We start from the raw sequence: 17,500 nt of genomic DNA on the forward strand, positions 1-17,500 counted from the left end.
CACACACATATCCACATAAACGTATACATGAAAATCGCAGCTGCTGTGTCCCCCCCCCCACCCTCCAAGCCAGCACCCCACAACTTCTCCTCCTCAAGACTCTAACTCTAACCCCCCCCCTCCCCCCCCACCTTCGCTGGTGCCACAGGGGAGAACCCTCCGCCGCCGTCAAGAGGTTCCGGATGCTGAGCCGCCTGACGCAGATCGTGGGCGGGCCTGAGGGAGGACCTCTGCCCCGGCCGGTCCGCCCACTGCCCGCGGCGCCCCTCAAGAAACAGAGCTCCATGAAGGGCGGGAGTCTCTGGCCCACCTCCGGGAACAAGATGAAGCGGCTCAAGCTCATCTGCAAGTGAGTTGGAAGGGCGGGGGCGGGAAGGGAGGGAGGGGGGCGGGAAAGGGGGGGGGGGGGGGAAGGGGGGGAGGGGGACGGGAAGGGGGGAAGGGGGACGGGAAGGGGGTCTTCATTTGATTGGTACGAAGGGTAATGATGGTGATGATGATGTTAATGTGTCATGATTGATGGATAAAATGATGATGAAAATTAATGCTAATGATAACAGCAATAGCAATGATAATAATGACAATTTTGATAATGCTGATAAAGATAACAACAACAGCAGTGATGATAATAACAATTTTGATAATGATAATAATGAAAACAACCACAATAACAATAAAAGCATCAACAATAACAATGATAAACAATACTAACATGGCCGCTCTCGCCCGCCCTCCCTCCCCGGCCAGGATGAACGCCGTCCTGGGCCAAGGCGCGAGCTCCACCAAGAAGAAACCGAAGCCGGAGAAGAAGAAGGTGCACTGGCGGAAGTACGGCAAGAAGGAGCCGGCGCAGGCCAAGAGCGCGAAGCCCTTGTTCGAGATCAAGGTCTGGTCCGCGAGGCAGGCGGAGGGGGCGGGGAGCTCGCTGGTTTCTGTTCTGGAATATGGGCGTATATGAATTAGATATTGTGTATATATACATACACAGACACACACACACACACATAAGCACTCACGCACACACACACACACATAAGCACTCACGCGCACACAAACACACACACACACACACACACATACACACACACACACACACACACACACACACACATATATGTGTATGTGTGTGTGTATGTATGTGTATGTTTGTGTGTGTGCGCATGTGTACAGAGAACTGAAAAGAGCCGCCCCGCAGAAGCGACCGGTCCGCGACCGCATCGTCGAGATCCGCCTGACCGCTGACAGCGAGTTCCGCAAGAACGCCGTCCGCTTCGACGTCACGAAGCAGACCTTCCTGCCCGAGGAGCAGGACCTGACCATGGACCTGCTGACCCTCGACCCCAGGGACCTCCTGTGGAATGAGCCCCCCGAGGAGGAGGAGCCCGAGGAGGAGCTCGATCCCTACACGAAGGCAGCGCTCTTGGGTCAGGCGATGGCGTCAGCCTCGAACGCCTATTCATCTCTCTCTCTTTCTCTCTCTGTCTGTTTATCTTATGTATTCCTTAATTTATGTGTTTTGTCTTTGTTACAAAGAAACTGATAAGAATAATGAATTAGTTTTTAAAAAGCACAACTGAAGCATAAACCAAAATGAAACAAAATAATACTTGTAATGAACATCTGAACGCATGAAATATAATCTACACGAACCGCATGCTAAAAGACGCATATCCAACATCCCCTAACGACATCCTACGCTTTCCCTTCCCCCTCCTCCCCTTCCTCTCCCTCCTCTCCCTCTCCCCCCTCCCTCACCCCAGCCATGGCAGCCGAGAACCAGGGCGAGGAGGAGGAGGACCCATACTGCGGCGTCATCTCGAAGGAGGAGCTGGCCAGAATTGACGCTCAGGCTAACCCTTTCAACTTCAGCGAGCGCGTGTCACAGACGGCGCATTTCGCCCTGAAGGTAAGGGGGATTAAGGGGAAGGAAGAGGAGAATGGGGTAGGAAAATGAGGGAGTGAGGTGGAAAGGTGTGGGGAAGGAAGAAGAGAATGGGGTAGGAAAATGAGGGAGTGAGGTTGAAAGGTGTGGGGAAGTAAGGGGAAGGAAGAGGAGAATGGGGTAGGATAATGAGAGAGTGAGGTTGAAAGGTGTGGGGAAGTAAGGAGAAGGAAGAGGAGAATGGGGTAGGATAATGAGGGAGTGAGGTTGAAAGGTGTGGGGAAGGAGAAGGAAGAGGAGAATGAGGGAGTGAGGCTGAAAGGTGAGGGGAAGGAAGAGAAAAATGAGGGAGTGAGGTTGAAAGGTGTGAGGAAGGAAGAGGAGAATGAGGGAGTGAGGCTGAAAGGTGTGGGGAAGGAAGAGGAGAATGAGGAAGTGAGGTTGAAAGGTGAGGGGAAGCAAGGGGAAGGAAGAGGAGAATGAGGGAGTGAGGCTGAAAGGTGAGGGGAAGGAAGAGAAGAATGAGGGAGTGAGGTTGAATGATGTGAGGAATGAAAAGAAAGGAAGGGGAAAACGAGAGCGTGAGGTTGAATGAAGATGACGGGAAGAAGGGAAAAATGAGGGCATGAGATTGAATAACGACTAGAAGGAGGGGAAGGAAGAGGAGTACGAGAGCCTGAGGCTGAAGGAAGGTAAGGGAAAGAGATAAAGAAAGGGGAAATGAGAGAGTGAGGTTAACGAAGGTAAGGAGAAGGAGAAGAAGTGTGAATGAGTGGCGCAAAGTTGAAGAAAAGTGAGGGGAAGGAAAAAACGCACGATGAGGAGTAAAAGAAGGTGGAGAAAAATTGTGGAGTGAACATGCATGTAGAAAGAAGGAAATGATAAATGTGTGAGAGGGTAGTAAGGAAGGAGAACAAGAGAATAGGGGTGAGGGGAGAACGGAAGTAGGAGGGGCAGAGTGTGTGAAAATGTATAGCATATGCATATAAAGATACCTTGAGAAGAGGAGATCGGGGCATAGATGCAGATAGAAGAGGAAAATCGTATAGATGGAGACAAGGAAAAAAAGGAATAGGAAGAAAATAGTGAAAAAGAAAGAAAAAAGTAAAAAATAAAAAATAAAAAGAAAACGAAAAAAATATATACATAAAAAGGTATATCGCATTTTTCCTAATTTCCTCTTTTTTCTTAAAGTTTACCCTCCCTCCCTCCCCACACACACCATTTTCTCTCTCACCTTTCCTTCCAGCAAATAGCGATACAGACTGAACCCGCGAATACGAGAATCTTTGCGGACAATGTCGGCTTCTCAGTTATTTACGACGCCTACAATATTGATTTCGAGATGAAGACGCAGAAATTGAAGGAAGAGGAGATGGAGAAGGAGAGAGATGAAAAGAAGGACAAGACGTTCACGCCGGAGAAAATGGTTGGTTAATTGGGGAAATTTTCTGTTTTTAATCCTTTTTTATATAAATTTTCGTTCTCTTTTTTTCTCTTCTTCGTTTTCTTTTTTATCGTCGTTGTTATAGTTGGTTTGCATCCTTCCATACTCTGTTAATTCCTCCTTCATCTTTTCCTTCTTCTGCTGTTTCTTCTTTCTTCTTATCCACCTCGTTTTCATTTCCATCTTTTCGTGTTCTCCTGTTTTAAAAATCTTTGTTTTTCATTTTTTAAATCCCTTTTTGTCACCGTTTCCCGTCTCTTTGTTTTCTCGTTCTTTTATTCTAAATTGTTCATCCTTTTCTTCATCTTATCTCTCTTCCTTATTTCTCCTCTTTTCTGTATCTTCTCTTCCTTGATATGCATATATTTGTCTGGTATAGGGTATGTATCTCAGATGAGTAATAATTCTCTCTCTCTCTCTCTCTCTCTCTCTCTCTCTCTCTCTCTCTCTCTCTCTCTCTCTCTCTCTCTCTCTCTCTCTCTCTCTCTCTCTCTCTCTCTCTCTCTCTCTCTTCCTCCCTCTCTCCCTTCCCCTTCCTCAATAACTATCCATCCATCCACCTCTCTTTCTCCCTTTCAATCTATCTCTATTTATCTATCTATTTGTCTATCTATCTATCTATCTATCTATCTATCTATCTATCTATCTATCTATCTATCCATCTATCTATCTATCATATATCTGTCTGTCTCTATCTATTGACATCTACCCTGCACATCCCTTCACCCAGCAATGCCCCGGAAGCACGCCACCCCCGATGGAAACCCCGAGAAACCCCAGAGATGTGCCTGAGATCCGTGATATTCCTGGGTTGCCAAATACTTCCAGAATCGTGGAGCGGATGATAACACAAAACCTGTACGATGACATTACACAAGGTAAGTTTATTTATTTATTTATTTATTACTGATTTGATTTTTTTTTTGGGGGGGTGGGGGTAGGGGTGCGGTAGGTCTGTTAGTTTCGGGGGGGTGGGTGGGGGTGGTTGGGGTGGGGGGAGAGAAGGGAGAAGGAAAGAGAGATGGAATTAGGGGAGGGAGGAAAGGTGGTGGTAATTATATGAACAAGGAAAGAGTATAAAAGGTTAGAGGTTTTATTTTAGTTATCAGTGTGAATGGGATGACGTAGAGATAAAAAGGGTGATGGTAAAAAAGGTGAATTGCAAAAAAATGAGAGATAAAGAAGAGACAGAATGGAGGAAAAAGGTGAAGATGAAAATAATGAAGAGAAATACCAGGAGGGAGGGGTGGCGATGGTGAGAAAAGAAAATGATAGTATATAAATAATAAAATAATGATAATGATTAAAATGATAACATAAATAGATAAAAATAACTGTTTTTTCTGCTTTGTGGAGAAGTTGCAGAGGCCAGTGCCGGATATTGAAACAAAGAAAACGCTATAGGAAGATGTCCACCGTATTTCGGGTTTCCGTTATTCAAACATATCACTTGGCATTATGATATAAGCATTATTAGTAGTAAATAATAGTGATAGTAAGATATCAAGGAGCAACGAGAGAAATAAGGTTTGAAGATCATTCAGTCACAATTCCAGAATCTTTGAAGCTCTATGTGTATTCATTTACTTGTTGGTATATGTGTATGGCTATGCGCGCACGTGTGTGTAAGCTTACGAGTATATAATTGAGTATTTATCTAAATTATTTCAATAGACTTCATCACCATATTAATTTTAAATTACGTCTATAACACGTAGTTGGCCCATTACAGTTAATCATTATAATTTCAAATTTGATAAAAAGAAAGTTTTCCTATATTATCAAGACAGGCAGCTCATTTATACAGAAATTGATTTAATGCTCTTTACGTTATGATATGGGCTCACAGGAGACTGATGGTGTTCGCTGACAGAGGGCACCCATTACAAAATCACAATAATATATGTACACAAATGCAAAAGGTGACAGCATGACATCCTAGCGAATCTGTGTTTTCGGCGTGCCTCCTTGTCTCATATCTTTTATTTTGCCTGGCGGAAGAGCTATCAGTCTTCTGTAATTACCGCCATTTTCCTTTGATCTAGGGTATGACAGAAATTGCCTATATTTAAGAGATGCTTTTGTAGGCTAGTGAATCTTTTCCATTCTCGTAGAAATTTAGAAATCCAAGGAAATTTCTGAATCCTGAAATAAACAGAAAGCAGAAAGATGATAAGAATTATTCATTTATTTTAGAATTATAGATGGTATAATAAAAAGTAGTCTTGATTTTATCACTAAGGATTCGAACTAGTGCTGTGAGGTGTATCCGAAAAAAAATCTATCCACACAAGATCTGATGGATATTTTTACGTACTGTTTCAAGATTATTTCATAACGTCAGACAAGCAGGGAATTAGAAGAAAATACTTTTCTGATATTTTTCATTATGCTATTGTTCTATCACCCATCCACAGTCCAAAATATAGATTTCACTGATTTCAAGAAGAGACATTTCCGTAATCTGGCATCTCTGCTTGGCGCTGCACTGATCTAAGTCTGTGGCAGTTGTTAGGATAACCCGTAAGATTATCTTTGCGTAGGCGGATTTGCATTCCTCTCCGAAGTCAATTAAATTACTTTTAATTTACAATACAAAAGTTCCCCCCATTTTATGTGGCGCTGTTGTGTGAGGCTTGGCCCAGTGAACAATCATTATATGGACATGCATATACACAAATAAATGCGTATCAGTACAGACCTGCATATCTATCGTGCAGACAGATAGATATAGGTATATATCTCAGAGAGATAGAAACATATTTCTGTGTATTTGCATGTCTGTATAAACGAATATTTATTGTGTTTTTGAGATTTATCAAGATAGATGAATAAACACTATCGAAGTCACAGCCAGAAATATATATTCGAGTTTGTGAAAAATTTGATAGGCAGCAAGCGGTCATACTAAATACTGCCCGGTTGAATGAAGTCAATAAAGAAGTACAATTGCAATAAGATTATTGTTTTTAGGATAATTAAGTTTTAAATCCATAATTCTAGCATGTGATGTGGGATTTGGTGCAAGCCATTCAAAACACGATACCATGATAATCATACTATTTCTTGTACATGTAAACAATTCTATGAGGCACAGGACGCTTGTGTGAGACGGCTTGTTTCGTTCAAGCGGTAAGATGATCCGTCTACCATATCAAGTATTTGTCGCTGCAAAGCCTAAAACATAGCAAGATGATAATAAAAATGGTACTGATCAAATTAATGATGTACAATAATGATATAAAAAATGCCGAAAGTTTCCCCGTTTTGTATAACGCTGTTGCGGTTTAGCCTTCTTTTCCACATCCTTTCTTCATGTCTATAAATTTGTTCACGATAAAAGGAAGGGGGAAATGAAAGAGGGAGAAGGGTTGATGATAATATAAATCATAATGATAATTGCTCCAATGAAATGCATAATGTAAAATTCTATCATGACAAGGAAGGTAGGAATATAGAGAGAGGAAAAGGTTGATATTAATGAAAAGGAAACTTATAACAATAATGATACTGATAAAATACATAATATAATAATGATACTAATGATATTTATAATGTATAATAATAATGATACTAATAAAATCCATGATATATAACGAAACTAAAGAAATGCATAATGACAATGATACTCATATATTGTATCATGATACGAATAAAATGTGTAATTTAAGAACACAAAAATTTCGAGAGTTCCCACGTTTTATGTGGCGCTGTTAAGTTGTCTTCTTTTTATGCACCCCTTTCTGTCTCATTTGCTTCAACGACGCTTTTGGTTGTCTAAAAAACAAAAAAAAACAAATGGAAGGGAAAAAAATCAGAAAGGAAGAAAGGTGGATAATAATGATAATTACATTTATGACATAACTTTATAATTGATTTAAAATTGAGTATCGTGGCTAGGACACGTAGTTGGGTCATTACCATTACATTTACATTTTTAATTCAAATGCCTGATTTGACAGCAATTTCATGTACTAAAAAATTAAAACAGTAAGTTTGATATTTGATTAAGATTGTGGTGGCGTACATGTACACAAATGAATTAAATTCGCTTTGTGTTTTAGTACACGTTTACAGTAACCCTAAGATATCCGCTGATGTAGCGTAGCCGTCACAAAACTAGATATATAAATATAAAAGGTGACAGCATGACGCCCTGGTGAGGCTCTGTCTTCTCCGTGTCTCGGTTCTTAACTTTTTTTCTGCCTGGCGGAAGGGCTGTCAAGTTTCTGCAATTACCACCGTTTTCTAATCACGACACAACAGAAACTGTATGTATTTAGGGGATACTTTTCTAGGCCAGTGAATCTTTACCATTTTCGTGGTTTGGTCACTAAGGATTCGAACTAGTGTTGTGAGGGGGATTCGAAACGGACTATTCGCACAAGATCTGATGGATATTTCTTGCATGCAGTCTTACGCAAAATATCTTAGCAATAATTTCTAACCTGCTATTGTTATTTTCCGCTATCCGCAGAGTCTAAAATACAGGTATAAACAAATTTTCAACCCAACTACCAAATCAGCTCAGATTCCCTTCGCAGGTTCGTTTTCCGAAAGTTCCTCTATTTTATGTTGCGCTGTTGCGGTCTAATCTTCTTTTCTAGATCCTCTCTGCTCCTCCAGTAGCTTCAACGGATTTTTTTGCTTGATTGTAGATATGTAATAATAATTATAAAATGTATAATGGGAATAATACTAATAAAATGTACATTTAATAAATAATAAAATCAGTTATACAACAAGATTGGCAAAAATTCACCTATTTTATGTTGCACTCTAATCTTCTTTTTCTACATCCTTTCTGCCTCCATTTCCTTCAATAGAGGTGTTTATAGTACTGATAAAATGTATAAGTATATAAAGTCAATGATACACATAAAATGTATGATGTAAAAGAACAACAACAATAATGTAATTCATAATAATACAAAACAGCTGAAAGTTCCCATGTTTTATGTAGCGCTGTTGTCTTCTTTCCACGGCCTCTTGCTCTACCGTATGAAATGGGTATGAGAGAGAAAGAGAGACAAAGCGGAAATGAATTTTATAATATAATGAGCATGATATGATGTAAAATGAAAAAGGTAAATAAATAAGTGATGAGACATTTACTCAAATTCAGGATAATGAAAAAAAGGTCAGATGTGTTATGTTATTAAAGTTTCGTGCCAGAGTTGTGAGGATAATTCAAAACGGCGTATATGCACAAGATCCGATGGATATATCTCGTACGTATTTGTTTCCAGATTATTTCGTACCGGTAGGCAAGTAGGCAATGGAAATAGAATACACATACAATATCATCCCTCTTGCTAGTGTTCTGCCCCCCCCCCCCCACCCCACATCTACAGAGTCCAAAATATAGATTTCCATAAATCAGGATTGCGTTTTCATAAACCTGTGAGGTATTCTTTTTAGGAGAACCGTTAAGGTTATCTCTGCTGATACGGTTATGCATTTCTCTTCGATGTTATAAAGGTCCTCTAAATTATTTGAAGAATAATTTACCGTTGAGCCGCAAAATTAGCATAGACTCCCCTCGTTGTTTCGTTTTCCAAACGTTCCCTTGTTTTATGTCGCGCTGTTGCGCTCATGTCTTTCTTTTCCATCCTTTCCGCCTGTAAATTTATTTCAACGTTTTTTATTTTATTTATTTTTTATTTTTTGTTAAAAGGGTGAAATAGAAGCGAGCTTGTGGGTTAATAATGATAACAACAAAATGTATAATGAGAATGATACTAATAAAACGTATGATAGATAATTATAATGAAGGAGGAATTAGGGGGGAAATATGAAGGGGAAGAGTTGATATCAGTAATAATAAAATAATAATCATAATGATAATAATAATTAAATGTATTAAGAAAAAAATTAACAAAATGTATAATGTATAATTATGATACTAATGAAATGTATACTAATGATAATGATAATATACATCATGTTGGTAATAAATTATATAATGCACTAACAAAAATACCGAAAGTGTATAATGTATGATAATAGTAAAAAACACCGAAAGGTTTCCCATTTTTTATGTTTAATTCTAGTCTTCTCTACATCCTTTCTACCTGCAAATGCTTTAACTGATTGTGGTAGCGTATATGTACACAAATCAATATAACGAATTCTGCGTTTTAGGACACGCCCACAAGTAACTGGTGAAATCCTCTGATGTAAGGTTTCCATTGCCAAATACCAATAATCAAAATATACAAATATAAAAGGTGACAGCATGACGCCTTGGCGAGTCTCGTCTTCGGAGTATCTCGTTTATTTTATTTTTTTCCGCCTGGCGGAAGGTCGGTCACTTTTCTGTAATTACCACTATTTTCTTTTGATTAAGGGTACAACAGAAACTGCATATTTAGGAGATACTTTTCTAGGCCAGTGAATCCTTTCCATTTTCGTAGAAATTAAAAAATCCGAGCCGAAATCTGAATCTTGAAATGTAAAGAAAGAAGAAAGATGAATAAATGAGTCAACATTTGTTTTAGATTTACAAAGATAGTGAAATAAAAGGCCGAACCATGTTTTAATCAGGAAGGATTCGAACCAGTTTTGTTAGGACGATTCGAAACGGTCTGATGGACATTTCTAACATACGTATTGTATTGTTTTGAGATTATTCCTTATCGGTAGGCAAGTAAAACATGAAAATAGAATATTGTTCTATCCACCTTTATACATATTTAAAATTTTAGATATAGACTACTAATTTGCAAATCCAACCGCCAAATTAGAATAGACTCCCTTCACAATGTTTCGTTTTCCGAAAGTTCCCCTGTTTTATGCGGCGCTGTTGCGTTCTAGTCCTCATCGTTTTTGCCTGTAAATCAACAGATTTTTTTTTCTTTCTTTTTTTCTTTTCTTTTTTTTTTTTTTTTGCATGAAGGGGGGAGATAGAAATGAAGGCCAATACTAATAATTAAAATGTATAATGAGAAATATGTTTATATGTATATGATGATGTATGATAATGACAATAGAATGCAAGAATGCCGAAAATTTTCCAAAAGTTCCTCTGATTTATGTGGTGCTGTTGTGCACTAACTAGTCTTCTTTTCTACATCCTTTCTTTCTGTGTTGTATGCAGTTTGCAAATTTGAGGATAAGTTTTCCGAAAGTTCCCCTGTTTTATGCGGCGCTGTTGTGTTCTAGTCCTCTTTTTTTTCTACATCGTTTTTGCCTGTAAATCAACCTTGTTTTTTTTCTCTCTTCTTTTTTCTGCATGAAGGGGAAAATAGAAATGAAGGCCAATAGTAATAATTAAAATGTATAATGAGAAATATGTTTATATGTATATGATGATGTATGATAATAACAAAAATAGAATGCAAGAATGCCGAAAGTTTTCCAAAAGTTCCCCTGATTTATGTGGTGCTGTTGTGCACTAACTAGTCTTCAAATCCTTTCTACATCCAGTTTGTAAATTTGATGAGAAAATCTCTTTGATAATAAAATGTATAATAATAGTGATAACAATAAGAGTCTCTTATTGTATTATGTTCATTATGATATATATATATGGTAAAAATAATGATACCAATAAAATGTATAATGTAAAAGTTCAAAAATGCCGAAAGTTCCCCTGTTTTATGTAGCGCTGTTGAGCTAAAGTGGTCTTTCGGTCTACCGATTGCTTCAACGGATATCTAAAAAAAATAATATTGTTCACGAAAGAATTAAGAGGAAAATGAGAAAAGAAAAAGGGATTGATTATAATAATAACAAATAATAATGCCGTTAATGATACTACTAAATTGTAGTGTAAAATAAAGATACACAAATAACCGAAAGTTTCCCGGTTGCGGTGCAAAAGCTTTTGTAGTATCATTATTTTTTTACATCCTTCCTTTTTGCCTATGAATGCTTAAGTGGGGATGCTTGCTTGCCTGGAAAATTCAGTCACGACAGAAGGAAGGTAGGAAAACAAAAAGGGGGAAAGGGTTGATATTAATGATAATAAGATTCATGAAAACACAAAAATGCCGAAAGTTCCCCTGTTTTATGTGGCGCTGTTGTGTTATGGAGGGGACAGAATTAGAAAAGGAGGAAAGGAAAGATTTTGATACCTATTCCTTTTTATCTGTAAATTCGACCACGGCAAAAGGAAAGGGGGATGGGGGTTGATAATGATGGTAAGAAAATGTATAATGATACTGATAAAATGCAAAATGTATTGAGCTATTTTGTGTGGCGCTGTCGGGTCCATTTCTTCTTTTCTGCAGAAGAAAGGAGAACAAAAGAAAGAGGAGGATTGATAATGATAATGGTACAAAAAGTAAAAAGTTAGCTATATCTTTCGTTTGTCGAGGTTTTATTTTTAAGTATATGCCAAAGGAAGGATTTCCAGTCTATAACCATCAAATAACTTCAGATGTAATCATGACCTATGTGTGTGTGTGTGTGTGTGTGTGTGTGTGTGTGTGTGTGTGTGTGTGTGTGTGATAAATTTTAGAAGGTAACGAGAGGATTAGCAATATGAGATTTCGAAAATTGTAAAAAAATGAAAAGCTACCATAATGAAAGACTGTGGACACAAATCATATTTATACATTTCTACATCTGTTTGTGTAACTTCCTTATCTGTTTCCTCAGCCTTCTTTCTCTCTATTTTTCCCGTTTTTCTCATCTCTGTTCCTGCTCGCTTTTTTCTTCCCTGTCTATCTTCACTTTTTCTTTCGCTCTGTCTGTTACTCCTTCCTCTTCTTTTTCGTCTGCTTCCCTTCACTTTTTTCCCTCTGTATTCCTTTTTCCGTTCATTGTCTTTATCTCTCTCTCCTCTTTATTTCTATCCTCTCCTCTGTTTCTTCCTCTCTGTTATCCACCCCCTACGCACTCCATGCATATTTGCCTTTACTCCCATCTTTTTTATCAACCCGTCTCTTCTTTTCTGGTAGCACTTCTTTCTCCCTGTATGTTTTTTTTTTTTTTCATTTTTTCTTTCATTACACGACGTTCCCCCTCCCCTCTTTCTCTCTGTATTTTCCCTCCACCTCTTCATTGTCCTCTGTATTTCTGTTTCTATTTCTTTGTTCTCCATTTCCCTTCCAGATTTCAAGTACTGGGAGGACGGTGGCGACGAGTACCACCCACTGGAAGGCTCCTTATTGCCTCTCTGGAAGTTCAGTCACGATAATTCCCGCAACCTTGTCGTTTCGGATATATCATGGAGTCCAGTTTACCCTGATCTGTTCGCCGCTGCTTACACTGCGGGTTAGTTGGCGTGAGACGGAAAGAGAAATTTGCAGGTTTATGTGGCTGTGCGGGTCCGTGTGTGGAGATGCGTGTGTGTAGGTGTCAGTTGGGGTGCTGGATGCGTGGATGATTTGGTGGGGGCGTGATGTGGATGCAGTATTGGAGGTTTGGGTGTGTCTCATATTGGTTGGTGTGTATGACTTGTGTTGACTTTTGTGTGGATGACTATCGGAGGTGCGGAGGTGTATGAGTGATCTCTGTGGATGCGGCAATGTGTGGATTCAATATTAAAGGTGTAGGCATACATAGCCTGTTCTTGTAGACGTAGATAAATCGATGATATAGATTACGCATAAGTAATAGTCATTGTATGAGTGGAATATGCATAATGTTAATGATGTGGATGTATGGTTGATAGATGAAGGAGCTAAATCAAGGATAACAGAGAAGAAAAAAAAGAACAGTTAAATCATATATTGATAATCTGAGCATAACGAATGAATGAGAACGAAATGTAGTTTGACATTTGATAATCACGATAATCGCCAGTCAGGAAGTGAAGAAACATAAACACGAGAAAAACGTAGAGACGTGATAGAAAACATAATCAGAAACCTGGATAAAAGAGTGATTTAAAATTACTTCTGTAATTCTCCCAGGAAATCATAACACAAGTAAAACTGGCATAACAAAGAATTATTTTGACAACTAAAACAATAAAATGATCCAGGTCTCTTCTTACGCACGTCACACATGACAGCATAAATGGGTCATTTTGAGAACTTCCCACCTTATCTGCTTTTGTTCTTTGACCCTTTGATCAGGTCACGATAAACCTCGCTCTCAACCTAGGTTATATGAGGTTTATGAAGGTTTGTGTTGTAGAGAAGTGTTTCTTTATTTGAAAATATATTTACAACTAAGCTTGTTATATTTGCTTTGTTGGGCTTTTGCTTTTTGGATATCTTTACTGTTATTTTTATCTCCTTCTTTTCTCTTAATTTTCGTGCTTTTACTATGTCTCCCTCAATCGCATTTTATTTTCATTTTTCATTTTCTTCGTCCTTGCATTCCTCAATTTCTTAATGATGCTCTTATTTTCATATATTCTCTGATTCTTTCACTCCTCCTCCCCTTCTTCTTCCTGCCCCCTCCCCCTCCTGCTCCCCTCCCCCTCCTCTTCCTCCTTCCGTTCCCCCTCCTCTTTCTCCTCCATCTACTCCTCCTCCTCTTTGCATCAACTCTCCCCCTCCTTTCCCTCCTTCTTTTTCCTCCTATTCCTCCTTCTTTCATTCACCCTCTTTGCATCAATTCTCCCCCCTCCTTTCCCTCCTTCTTTCTCCTCCTATTCCTCCTTCTTTCATTCACCCTCTTTGCATCAACTCTCACCCTCCTTTCCCTCCTCCTTTTTCCTCCTATTCCACCTTATTCTCTCTTTCCCCCCTTCTCCCTCCTCCCCTTCAGGAGACATATGCGGGACCGACGGCGCGGGGATGCTGTGCCTTTTCACCCTTAAGAACCCCGCCTGCCCAGAAAGAACTCTGCGCTCGCCTTGCAGTGTGATGTGTGTCGGCTTTCATCCTACGGTACGAATAGGAGTTATAGGAGTCTAGTATTTTTTTCTATCCTATTCATGGATAAAAAAGTATGAATGAGGAAGGGGTATCTTCACAGCGCAAGTCTTTGATGCGTTTCGATCTTATCTTCATTGTATATCTGAGGAAGGTATTATCGATATGTGTCGAATACATTACTTGCACCGTGAAGAGATATTATCTGCATTGTCATAATGAATACTGTTTATCCTATTCATTTTTACGCTAGTCTTTTACGCTGATTGAATATATTCATTATGAGTGTGACGTTTTAGTATGATTTTCTTTATTTCATTTTTCTCCATACTTCTTGCGTGCTATTAAGATTTGATTTGTTGACATTTGATCTCTCTTTCGTATTTGTTTATCACAGTGGAGCTACTTGCGTATTTTTTTCTCTTTTTATTAATCAGGAAGACTATTTACCTTTATTGTCATAATGAGAATCTGCAACTGTGGTTTTTCTCCATGTCATATTAACTTCAACGCAATTTGGTCTGCTTATCTTTCTTTAAGATAATGATGTATGACACTCAGTACTAGTTTTAACAATAGATGTATGATCAATAAAAATCCGCAATTCCAAACGTCAGAAACATAACATAATAGATATAGAACTTGAAAACTGACGGAAGACAGGACAAAGGGATAACAAAAGGATGAAACAGGAAAACGGACTGTCCCATTCCCCAGCGCGGCAGTATGCTGGCAGCAGGTTGGAGCGACGGGACGGTGGTTGTGTACAACGTAGAATCCGTAGATGCAATAAGAGCAGTTGCTTCCACGGCCATGAACGGCAAGCACATTCTTCCCGTGTGTAAGGTGAGTGTTTTTTTTGTGTTTTGCTAACTTGTGACTTGTAACTGATTATTCTAATTCATATTTAACCATTTTGTTGTTGTGTCAATTGCTGCTTCTCCTCAACACTGATTCAAGAATAAGAAATAGAGAGACATAGGGGAAGGAGAAATGAGAAGTGCAATTATAATATGTTAGATATACGATGACCTTTTTCTCTATTTTGCTCTGCACATATACTACTGAACTCACTTCTTGCACCAGTAGTTTTGCAGATTCTTCATCATACACGTATTTTCTAATCCAGGTCAAGTGGGTGCACACTGACCCTGGCGAAGACCTCTCCCTCTTCTCTGTGGCAAAAGATGGTCGCCTCACACAGTGGTACTTCGGCGACTCTCGGTTAAAATCCAAAGACATTTTCAGCTTCACTCAGGACTTCAAAAGTGATAAAAGTTCTTTTGAAGGTGTGTAGTTGCATGGGAGAATATTTGCTGATATTCTAAAAATAGCGCCATTCTGATGTATTTCTTGCTCGGCGACCTGAAATACCCTGTGGCATATAGTATAAAAGTTTTTGATTGTATTTTTCAGTGGAATGTTTATGCTTGGTTTTCTCCATGCTGCTCATATCATATACCTGTCAACTGCTATAACCCATGCCTAATTTTTGCCCCATGAAATCGTTTTCTTGGGTAATAGGCAGATGTTTAGATATTGCTCTATGCTATAGCTTTTAGGCCGATATTCCATAAGTATTTTATGATAATTCAAAGAAATTTATATTATGGTACCCACATGAAATTTATCACACATAAAATGACCCTAATTATTTACGTATTATGTGTTTATTCTGGAACAGTAAATATGGAACCTAGGCTAGGTAGTATAGAAGTAGTGTATTTGTCGATATAGAGCATGAAAGGATATAAAAACGAATAGAAGAGGTAGGTCAAAGTTTATAAAAGTTTTATTTCTTTTGAACTCACTAAGCCAGGTCGCCTACTTCGGTGATTTATTTCCTGTGGATTACGCACTTCAGTCTCAATCTCAGTATGGGAATCTCAGTATGGGAAAGAAAGGGACAGTGTTTTTTATGAGTTTGAGATAAACAAACATGTCGTGTCTGAATATATATGCGTGTAAAATATCATGTAATTGCAGATGCTTCGTTGGTTTAGTACATAGTTAAATATGGGTTTCAAAGAACGCAGATTTATCCAACAGACATTCTAAGTACATTTATCATTAAAGTAGGAGTGACACGTGATATAGTTATGTTAATGCAACCGTATGACATTTCCCACTAATCATTGATAAGGTTGTGATAAACAAACCTAACTCTAACGATATACACGTAAATAGGAAAGAGATAATAATAACAGTACCAATAACTATGAACCGTATTCATGTTGACAAATGTGGAAAGGTATGAATGAGAACGAATATCTTCACAATTCAAGGGATGTATTTAACCGGTTTCGATTACATCTTCGTCAGAAATACATGTATTTCTGACGAAGATATAATCGAAACCGGTTAAATACATCTCTTGTATTGTGAAGATATTCGTTCTCATTCATACCTTTCCACCAATAACTATGAATAAAACGATGACAATCAAAATCCCTCCACCATTGATACTTTGCAAGACGATTCATATCTTCAACATCGTCACCCTTACCATAACACACAGGCACAGGTACGTGTATAGACTTCAGACCGGACAATGAAAGCGAACTCCTTGTGGGAATCGACACCGGACTCGTTATCCAGTGTTCTGTGTCCTGTTCGTCGCACACCTTTATCCGGTACCCCGCCCACTCTGCGCCCGTGAGAGACGTGGGCTGGAACAAGTATTATTACAAGATCTTCATCTCTTGTTCCGTGGACTGGTCGGTTAAAGTCTGGCTCCAGGATACTACGTGAGTGCTCAGTTCTATTCTATATGGATAGTGTTTTGATAATATTACCAATGATGATTAATATCATTATCGTAATGGTTCTTGTTCTCATTAGTATTAATAGTTACTACTGTTATCATTGTTATTATGATCATTATTGTCAAAGCAATTATTATGATGATTATTGTTGTTATTATTATGATTACGATTATCACTCTTATCATCGTTATCATTATCATTGTTATTATTATTATCATCATTATCATCATCATTATAATTACTATTATTATTATCCTTAACCTCATCGTCATTTTCACTATTGTTATTATTAAATTATAATCATTATTATCATTAACATCATTGTTATTATTATTATTATTATTAATATATTATTATTATTATTACTTTTATCATTATTATCATTATCATTATCAGTATCATATCATTATTATAATTTTTACTATTACTTTCATCATTATCGTTGCTATTATTCTTATTGTTATTATCCTTATTATTATCTTTATTATCATTGTTATTACCATTGTTATTATTATTATTGCCATTATCATTATTATCATTATCTTCATCATCATTATTATGATTGCAATTATTATTACCATTATTACCATTGTCATTACTCTCATTATCATAACTATAATTAACTTCGTCA

General features: G+C 38.1%; 1 protein-coding gene across 1 annotated transcript in view; it reads left to right on the forward strand.

The window, feature by feature from the left end:
- LOC113814301 (dynein intermediate chain 2, ciliary-like) overlaps nt 1-17,500 on the forward strand; it is a 20,907-nt gene that overhangs the window by 1,915 nt on the left and 1,492 nt on the right. The window contains exons 2-12 of the mRNA XM_070130910.1: nt 149-349; nt 748-886; nt 1,196-1,424; nt 1,761-1,906; nt 3,132-3,311; nt 4,060-4,207; nt 12,390-12,551; nt 13,998-14,119; nt 14,822-14,950; nt 15,234-15,393; nt 16,623-16,851. Coding sequence (XP_069987011.1) covers nt 183-349; nt 748-886; nt 1,196-1,424; nt 1,761-1,906; nt 3,132-3,311; nt 4,060-4,207; nt 12,390-12,551; nt 13,998-14,119; nt 14,822-14,950; nt 15,234-15,393; nt 16,623-16,851 — 1,811 coding nt within the window. The 5' untranslated portion in view covers nt 149-182. The remainder of the gene's footprint in view (nt 1-148; nt 350-747; nt 887-1,195; nt 1,425-1,760; nt 1,907-3,131; nt 3,312-4,059; nt 4,208-12,389; nt 12,552-13,997; nt 14,120-14,821; nt 14,951-15,233; nt 15,394-16,622; nt 16,852-17,500) is intronic.

This window comes from Penaeus vannamei, chromosome 15 (genome assembly GCF_042767895.1).
Source record: "Penaeus vannamei isolate JL-2024 chromosome 15, ASM4276789v1, whole genome shotgun sequence".
Classification (NCBI taxonomy): domain Eukaryota; kingdom Metazoa; phylum Arthropoda; class Malacostraca; order Decapoda; family Penaeidae; genus Penaeus; species Penaeus vannamei.